This window comes from Lepidochelys olivacea, assembly GCF_965140295.1.
Source record: "Lepidochelys olivacea isolate rLepOli2 genome assembly, chromosome: 16".
Classification (NCBI taxonomy): domain Eukaryota; kingdom Metazoa; phylum Chordata; order Testudines; family Cheloniidae; genus Lepidochelys; species Lepidochelys olivacea.
The window spans coordinates 15,413,336-15,422,823 of NC_140426.1; the positions used below are offsets into that span (position 1 = coordinate 15,413,336).

Sequence of the window (9,488 nt, forward strand, 5' to 3'; positions counted from 1 at the left end):
AGGTAATGCATCTTAGGTTCCTTGTAAGAAACCAAGTTTTCTGTACTTGCAGAGAAAAACTTGAGAAACATACCCAAGTGTATTCCGAATGGGCATAGCAGAGCAGGCTCATCAAAGGAATCCACCATGTATTTTATATCTCCATTTTAACAGGTGTGGTTGTTAGTGCTAGTTATATAGCTGCCTCCCACTGCCTCTAGGTACAGACTTGGGTCTTCTGAACACTGTACTAAATACTGATTTTTTTTTTTCCCTTTCCAAGCCACTACAACTGGGTAAAGGGAGGCACAGCTGTGAAATGACTTCTGCCTAAGGCTTCGACTTAGTCATGGATTCCTGCTCGGAGTGAGCGGCAGGGACTCCCGCCGGGGGCGTGGCTTGTTCCTATATTGGCCCAGCGCGTGCCCGGGGGAGCTTCCCGCCCCAGCGCTCAGCGCGTCAACTCTTAAGGGGGCGATGCTTCCGCTGGCCCCACCGAAGCCTTGGGGGGCCGGGGCCTTGCACGGGGCCCAGCCGCGCGGGGGCCCTGCTGGGTGCCGCGTGTCGCACCTGCCTGCAGCCGGCTGTGTGAGCAGCTGCTCCCCTCAAGCCGACGCCTCCGGCCTCTGGCGGCGGCCCCTTTAAGGCCCCGCTTCTCCCTCGGGACGAGGGAAGGTCGCCGCCCTGCAGCGCTCTCCCCGGCGGCGGGGCCCAGCCATGCAGCGTCTCAGGGGCAGCAGGTGGCTGGTGGCCTTGGCCGCGGGGCTGGGGCTGGGGCTGGGGCTGGCGGGCGGGAGGCGGCTGGGCGGCGGCCCGCCGGCGGCGGGTTTGCTGCCCCGGCTGCCCGTGGTGCCGGTGGTGGCGGCGGCCGCCGACCTCTCCCCGCCGGCGCCCGGGGGCGCGGCCCGCGGCGAGCTGGCCAAGTACGGGCTGCCGGGGCTGCCGCCGCTGCGGAGCCGCGAGTCCTACGTGCTGTGCTACGACCCGCGGAGCCGCAGCGCCCTGTGGGTGCTGGAGCAGCTGCGCGGGGAGGCGCCGGGCGGCCCCGGCGACCGCGCCGCCTGCGACTTCCAGGCGGACGAGTCGGTGCACGAGTATCACCGGGCCACCAACGCCGACTACCGCGGCAGCGGCTTCGACCGCGGCCACCTGGCGGCCGCCGCCAACCACAGGGGCAGCCAGAAGGCCATGCAGGACACCTTCTACCTCAGCAACGTGGCGCCCCAGGTGAGGCGCCCGGAGCCTGACAGGGAACCCGCGGGTCCCATAGCCCGTGAGGGAGCCCCCCGGGGGGCTGGCGCCGGCTAGGGAGCGCTTCCCCTCCCCCAGTGTCGGGGAGCCGGGTGTGGCCCTCCTGGGAGTTCACGACCCCCTAAAGCCGGGAGTGCCTCAGGAAGGAATCCCGAGGTCTTCTAAAAACACTCAGTGCTGGGTTGTTTTTGTCCAGGACTCGAACCCCCGAGGGCAGGGTTCCTTGTCTGGCCGGAGAGAGACCGGCAACGCCAGCAAGGTCCGAACACAAAGCTCTTGACTGAAGAGTCAAGGACGTGCTCTTTGCTCCTCCTTTTCTTCTTCCTCTCAGGGGTCTCCAGCCCCCGCTCGGTGCTATGCCTGTTTCTGCCCCTCCTCGGCTTACCCTCGGCTTTCTGACCTATGCCCAGGACCAGTTGCAAGGCTTAAGACAGGACTTCCAGGCAGAAAAGGAAGCACTGGCTAAGCAAGTACCAGTCCTTCAGAGACTTGTCAAAATTTAACCATTTGTGCTCGGCATATGCCGTAACAACAGTGTGTCTGCCGTAAGAGGATTTTAACTAACATAGGGGACGCTTTGTGGGCTGCTTTATAAATAAATCTGTAATGGGAGGGAACTGTCTATAAAAACCTATTAGTTTTACTTAGAGGCTGCTGGTTCTCTTTGGAGACGGGCTGCTCTCTATTGTTGTGTGCACTCTTCAGTCAAGAGCTTTGTGTTCGGACCTTGCTGGTGTTGCCTGTCTCTCTTCCCTTAGACAACCAACCGTGCCCTCTGGGGTTCGAGTCCTCAACGTTTTTATTTGCCTTCGTGTTTTGGGGCTTTAGGGGGTCGCTTTTCAAGCCTTTTTTCTGCAACTATGATAGCTAGAAACTTTTTTTTAAGGGAAGCTGAGATTCTTATGCAATCATATGACTCCAGGAGCTGGGGCTTTAAGGAAAAAGGGGGAAACGTGAGAGTTGGCAACACAGTCAGGTTCCTCTCCTTAGATGGGAGAGGGACACCACCAGGCTGAGTTGCTCTGCTCCTCTCCAGGGAAAGGGTGACTTCTCCCCATGCCATGTGAGCAGAAATCCCTCTCCCTGAAAGGTAAAGAGGGACACCATAACTGAAGAGGCTGGAATAGAACACAGGAGTCCACTTCACTTTTAAAATGGCTTTTTTTCTTTTTGCTAACTTCCAAAACACCATGTGAGTAAACATCCCACATTTTCACACACAGTGCTGTATAGGACTGACCTGTAACTACTAAGGTGAACAGTGACTTAAAGGTTTGACCCCAAACCCACTGAAGTCAATAGAAAGCAGTGCTGCCAACCTCAGAGCTCTAATTTTAGCCAGTTGTGTGAGGGAAAAAAGCCCCCAAATTGCCATTTCAAAAGAATGCATAAAAAGGGAAGTGGGATACACCAATCTTTCTGGACAGGAGGCATAGAAATGTAGGGCTGGAAGGGACCTGGAGAGGTCCCCTAATTCCCCCATGCCCGCTATGACAAAGATGGGCAAACTATGGCTTGCGGGCCACATCTGGCCCACTGGACCATCCTGCCCGGCCCTTGAGCTTCCAGCAGGGGAGGCTAGCCCCTGGTGTCCCCTCTCCCCTGCACTTATGCTGCTGTGCAGGCAGTGCTCTGGGCAGCAAGGCTGCCAGACATGCCGCTTGAGTGGCATGGTAAGGGAGCCGGGGCTGGCGGGTCCCAGGAGGCAGTCGGGGCAGGGGGGGTTGGTTAGGCATGAGAGTCCCGGGGGGGCTGTCAGGGAGTGGGGTTGTGGATAGGGGTCGGGGCAGTTAGGGGACAGGGAGCAGATGGGGTGGAGGTTCTGGGTGGGGCAGTCAGGGGACAGGGAACGGGGGGGTTGGAAAGGCATGGAAGTCCTGGGGGCCTGTCAGGGGAAAGGGAACAGGAGGGTTAGATGGGTGGGGGGATTCTTAGGGGGGCAGTCAAGAACCGGGAAGTGAGAGGGGGTGGAGGCCAGGCTGTTTGGGGAAGCACAGCCTTCTCTACCAGGCCCTCCATACAGTTTTGCAACCCCAATGTGGCCCTCGGGCCAAAAAGTTTGCCCACCCCTGCCCTATGATGAGGCAGGACCAAGTAAACCTAGACCACCAACCTTCCTTAAAAACCTCCAGTGAGGGGGATTCCACAACCTCCCTTGGAAGTCTATTCCAGAGCTTTTACTTACCCTTAGAGTTAGAAAGTTTGTCCTAATATCTAATCTAAGTCTACACTGCTTCTTGACCTACCTTCCAGGAGAGAGTGTCTGCCATATGGGAGGGAGGAAGTCTACACAGGGAGAGAGGGGTTCTCCTTCCTAGACAAGGGTGGGAAGGGGGAAGCCTAAATCCCATCCCTCCTCCCCCCAGCAGGATGGGGTATACTGTTGCAGGAGCAAGCAGAAACTAAGGTGCTGAAGTAGCGAAGCCCAGTGGAATTTGTGGGAACCCATGGTCCCTGCTGAATGGGCTTACAGGTGGTTACCCACTAACACACACTCTCAACATGAAGAAAAGGAGTACTTGTGGCACTTAGAGACTAACCAATTTATTTGAGCACAAGCTTTCGTGAGCTACAGCTCACTTCATTGGATGCATACTGTGGAAAGCATAGAAGATCTTTTATACACACAAAGCATGAAAAAATACCTCCCCCCACCCCACTCTCCTGTTGGCAATAGCTTATCTAAAGTGACCACTCTCCTTACAATGTGTATGATAATCAAGGTGGGCCATTTCCAGCACAAATCCAGGGTTTAACAAGAACGTTGGGGGGGTTAGGAAAAAACAAGGGGAAATAGGTTACCTTACATAATGACTTAGCCACTCCCAGTCTCTATTCAAGCCTAAATTAATTGTATCCAATTTGCAAATGAATTCCAATTCAACAGTTTCTCACTGGAGGCTGGATTTGAAGTTTTTTTGTTGAAGAATTGCAACTTCCATGTCTGTAATCGTGTGACCAGAGAGATTGAAGTGTTCTCCGACTGGTTTATGCATGTTATAATTCTTGACATCTGATTTGTGTCCATTTATTCTTTTACGTAGAGACTGTCCAGTTTGACCAATGTACATGGCAGAGGGGCATTGCTGGCACATGATGGCATATATCACATTGGTGGATGTGCAGATGAACGAGCCTCTGATAGTGTGGCTGATGTTATTAGGCCCTGTGATGGTGTCCCCTGAATAGATATGTGGGCACAGTTGGCAACGGGCTTTGCTGCAAGGATAGGTTCCTGGGTTAGTGGTTCTGTTGTGTGGTTGCTGGTGCGTATTTGCTTCAGGTTGGGGGGCGGTGTCTGTAGGCAAGGACTGGCCTGTCTCCCAGGATTTGTGAGAATGTTGGGTCATCCTTCAGGATAGGTTGTAGATCCTTAATAATGCGGTGGAGGGGTTTTAGTTGGGGGCTGTAGGTGATGACTAGTGGCGTTCTGTTATTTTCTATGTTAGGCCTGTCCTGTAGTAGGTGACTTCTGGGAACTCTTCTGGCTCTATCAATCTGTTAAGTTCTGAGGGGGTCTTTTTAACCTCCACTTAAGAGTACGCCTTTCTGACAACTCATGGTTCTTGTCCTCAACCCTTCTACATTCTGTAATTTTCCTATCCAACCTCTTGTTTGTCCCTCTGAAGGCCTCAGCCACTTGATCTATTTCTACCCGTAAGCTGTAGAAACTAACCTCTGTTTTTCCTCTCATAGTTTGATCTCTTTTTTTCCTTTGACTAATTCTCTATCAATATTCTGTTGAACAGAATAGAACCACAAGCATCATAGGAGATAGGATTGTCCTGCAGTATAGTACCTACCTGCTGCTACATCTTTAATGATTTGGCTAAGGGTTTCTTGTAACTGATCGAAATCTTGTCTTCCCCATTTTGACTGGTCAAACCCTTCTATCTTTCTAGTTAGATAGTTTACAGTGAAGGAAGTTACCTCAGTTTCATGTTTCAAATGAATTGGCTGACACTTGTTTAGGGACTGGAATTAACTAACAATCTCACAGTCCAAATTTCTCTCTGTGTAGGTATGTAGATGGCCACCATCAACAGAGTTACTAATGGCATGTCTAGGTGGGAAAATTTACCAGCAGAACTATACTGGTACAGCAGTTATATGGCTAGTTGTATTGGTATAACTCCCCCTGTGGACACGTATTCTCGAATAGGCGTGTCCACAGGGGACATTGTACTGGTATAGTTAGGTGTAGAGAAGCCCTGGGTGCTTCGCAATCTTTGTTATTGTCATCCCAACATTCCTGAGATTGGGAATAATACGCTTCCCTTTTTACAGATGTGGAACTGAGTTACACAGGAAGTCTGTGTCAGAATGGGGAATGGTTCTCCTGAGCCCTAGGCCAGTACAGGGGTTGAGAACTGCTGGACAAACCTGCCCCTGTAAATAGAGAGGATCACCTAAATTAACTCAAGGGCCACATGTATTTCCTACCAAACTAAGGCCCTGATCCTGCAAACACTCCCATGCGTGCATAGCTTTACTCATGGGAGTAATCACATTGAAATAAATAAGATACTTCCACATGTAAAGTTAAGCACATAAATAAGTGTTCACAGAAGCCTGAAACTGTGTCTCTGGCCAAAGATTAATCCAAAGTGACTTCAGATATACAAAGCATTTCTGTGAGATAACTCAGGTTTATGCTTCACAAACAGTCATTCTGAAAATGATTAAAAACCATCAGATAAATAAACTACCCTATAAACAATGTGGCTTAATAGAGCGAGCACTGGACTGGGAAGAGAGTCCAAGGCCAGATGGGACCACTATGATAATCGAGTCTGACCTCCTCTATAGATGCAAGCCAGTCTGAATTTTTCTATCTTGTTATACCTTTTGTCTGGTAGATTGAAGAGCTCGTTACCAATATTTGTTCCCCCTGTAGGTAATTATAGACTGTGATCAAGTCATCCCTGCACCTTCTCTTCAAGATAGATTCTCAGCTCCTCACCCCACTCTGGATCCTATTCCTGGCTCTGCCTCTGGCCTGCTGGCTGACTGTGACAAGTTACTTCATGGATCTCTGCCTCAGTTCCCCTATCTGTAAAATGGGGGTGATGATACGGAACACCTTTATAAAGTGCTGTGAGATCTAATAAGTGCTATATAAGAGAGCTATTATTTTCTTTATTAACTCAAGCTAGAAAAAGCTTAGGATGTGAGGTGCACAGGAAGAGAGACCAGAGCTCAGACAGACTGACTTACATACTTGACTTTTTCCTGGCTGTATTGTGTTTGTTTTGTTTCTAGGATCCTCATTTGAACCAGAAAGCCTGGAATAACCTGGAGAAATACTGCAGGAGTTTAACGAAGTACAACAAGAATGTATATGTCTGCACTGGCCCACTCTTCCTACCCAGGTAAATACCAGAGCTGGATTGAAACTGATCTTAAAACACGCATCATACAGGGAAATTAAGATGGGCTAAGAATGTGACTTGTCTTGTCATGCTCTCAGAAATAGCAATAGATACTGTTTTAAATACTCCCACATTTTCCATGTATGCATGTAGGAATTTAGTGGGCTAGTTTGTTATGCTTGGGATTAGTTTATACATCTTTCAATTGAATAAACCCCTGAAGGGACAGATCAGATTTAAAAATAATTGAATAGAGGAACTCAGATTACCTGGGTAGGATTAAAAGGTAAATAATTTAACTCTGATTTACGTTCCATCAACGCTTTCTTTTTGCACTTAGTTTGGGAGAGTGACAGTAGCTTAGTCATCTTGCGCTGTATTTCATAGTCACCTTTACAGTCCGGCTGCCTTGTCAGATCTGGTACTAGTAGTGCCACAGGCTGCAATAAAGGACTAAATCTGTCCTAGTGTATAGTCACGTTTTCCAAATGAAGGTATAATCTTTGACTGCAATGAACCGTGTTTAGAGGCAGGAAGGGCAATCACTTGAACAGACTCAGTTAAACAAGGACCAAATTAGATATAGTGAAAAGGATGATGGGTAGTGGAGCTTGTTCGTTCCTGTTTTACCATGTTTTGTGTCTCCCAGGTTAGCTGGGGGTCTAGACCCTGCTACAGCTCTTAACAACTTTAAATCAAGAACTGATGTCTTTTTCTAAAAGAGATAATCTAGCTCAACCAGAAATTATGGGCTTTATGCAGGAAACACTGGGTGAAATTCTAGTCCTGTGTCATGCAAGAGGTCAGACTACAGCAGGGGTCCCCAATGTGGTGCCTGCAGGCGCAATGGTGCCCACCGGGGCAGTTGTGTGCGCCCCCAGGACACTGCGCTGCCGAAATGCTGCTAAGAAGAATTGCCATTTCTCGGCGGCATTTCGGTGGTGGGGTGTTTGGCACCTGCCACAATCTTTTGGAAATAGGAATGTGCAATTCCCACAGAAAGGTTGGGGACCACTGGACTAGAAGATCATAAGGGCTCCTTCGGGCCTTAGTCATGCATATATTCATCTAAAGCCATGGAAGACGCAATCTGTGCCCTGAGGGGTTTGTGCACATGAGTACTAAGTAAGAGGCAGCAGTAACAGAATCTTGTTCTTTGTGTAGGATGGAGGCAGATGGGAAGATGTACATCAAGTACCAGGTGATTGGCAAGAACCATGTAGCGGTCCCCACGCACTTCTTCAAAGTACTCATCCTAGAGAAGCTCAATGGAGAGATTGAGCTGCGCTCCTATGTGATGCCCAACAGCCCCGTGGAGGAGACAATCCCACTTGAACGTTTCCTGGTTCCTATTGAGAGCATCGAGCGGGCATCGGGGCTGTTGTTTGTTCCTAACATCTTGAAAAGAACAAATCGTTTACAAGCCATCATGCCTGGACGCAATAGCTGAACTCACCCAGGGGATTGAAGACAGAACATTCTGAGGTGAAGGCATCCAATAGAAGGGACTTAACTGTAGTAATTATTTATCAGGGGTATGTATGGGCTCAGATTTATTCTCTTCCCCCCCAGCTATTTTTTTTAAAATGGTCTGGGAGCTTTTCATGGGCCTGCAATAATTAACAGGGTGGCCTGTTTCTTGAGGATGCAAATGCCAAAGATGCTGTACCCTTGGCCCTAAAAATGGCTGCTGGAACTTAATAAAAAGTCAGTGCAGTATTTTAAAGTGCTTTCCCTATCCCCTCCGCTTGGCTTAACAGGTGTATCTCTAGACCCTGACCACAAAGCCCCATCGCTATATTTACTCAGTTAAGAGGACACCAAAGGAAATGTTCTTACTGAGCTATGCTTTCAGAGTATGAGGCCCAGGGAAACCACTTGGTTCCCAGAATTAACTTAAGGCCCCCAATTCTTTACTGTTATCCCTGTGGAACAATGTATTTTGTACCATTTTCACTGAAAATCCATACTATGGATTGGTTTCTTACTAACAGCCAGTACCATGATGGTATACTGGACTCTTCCAATTATTTCTCTGTTCCTCATTGTTTTAACTTGCAGACTTAATGGATGCTGCCTGTCCTTCAATGTAAGCTGCTTTTAAGGCTCAAAATTTTAGGTATGGAGCCAACTGTCCTCAGGAAAGCTCAATGCTGTCTTAAGAGTGAGGTCATCACTTGGTGGCTAGTGTGGCATGGCAGCTTTAAAAGGACACTACACTTCCTGTAAGCAAGTTAACTTTGTAATAGCATCAGCCTCCTCCCAAAAAGATTAGGCTTGACTAAGCAGCTATAGTATTTACATCTTTTACATAAGGGAGCTAGACACTACCTGTACAGAAGAGAAAGGAAGGAGCATTTACAGTACAGTGTAATGGGTTGTATACCTCCTGTATTTGGCCCAACAGCACCAATGTTGATTGCAAGAAAGAGTTAAGTTTTAGCACTAGTGAAAGACTTACATCAATATGAGGTTCAGGAGGAGTACAGCCATAGGGTTAGTTGTGACACTCATGTCCACTAGGAGGAAAGTCCCAGGCACTCCTTGCATTGGCTAGATCTCCAGAAACGGACATACTCACTAACAAAGGAGGTGAGTGTACCAATTGCTGTAAGTTTAAATGGTCAGGTTACTATTCAGCCTTGCAGCAAGAGAGCTGCTCTTCAGGCAGGCAGAGTGACTTGAAAAAGGGGCTCCTCCTAGCCACAGAAGTTACACAGCACCATTTTGCATCAGTTAACTTAGAGCTGCCCCACAGCATCCAGAAGCACTCTACTCTTGAAAGGTCCAGAAGGCTCATTAGCCACTTAGACCATGCTCTTTAGCAGTGCTGAGAAAACAGCTCCTAGTAGCTTTCAGCAGGCATTCAATGCCTTTGCCACTGCC

At 49.0% G+C, this 9,488-nt stretch overlaps 1 protein-coding gene across 1 annotated transcript; it reads left to right on the top strand.

The window, feature by feature from the left end:
- Window positions 1–455: 455 nt before the first annotated feature.
- On the top strand, window positions 456–8,331 carry ENDOG (endonuclease G). The gene is made up of 3 exons (XM_084650402.1): window positions 456–1,206; window positions 6,493–6,602; window positions 7,767–8,331. The coding sequence occupies exons 1-3, from the start codon at window positions 697–699 to the stop codon at window positions 8,050–8,052; spliced, it is 906 nt and encodes a 301-aa protein (XP_084506528.1). The 5' UTR covers window positions 456–696; the 3' UTR covers window positions 8,053–8,331.
- Window positions 8,332–9,488: the final 1,157 nt, after the last annotated feature.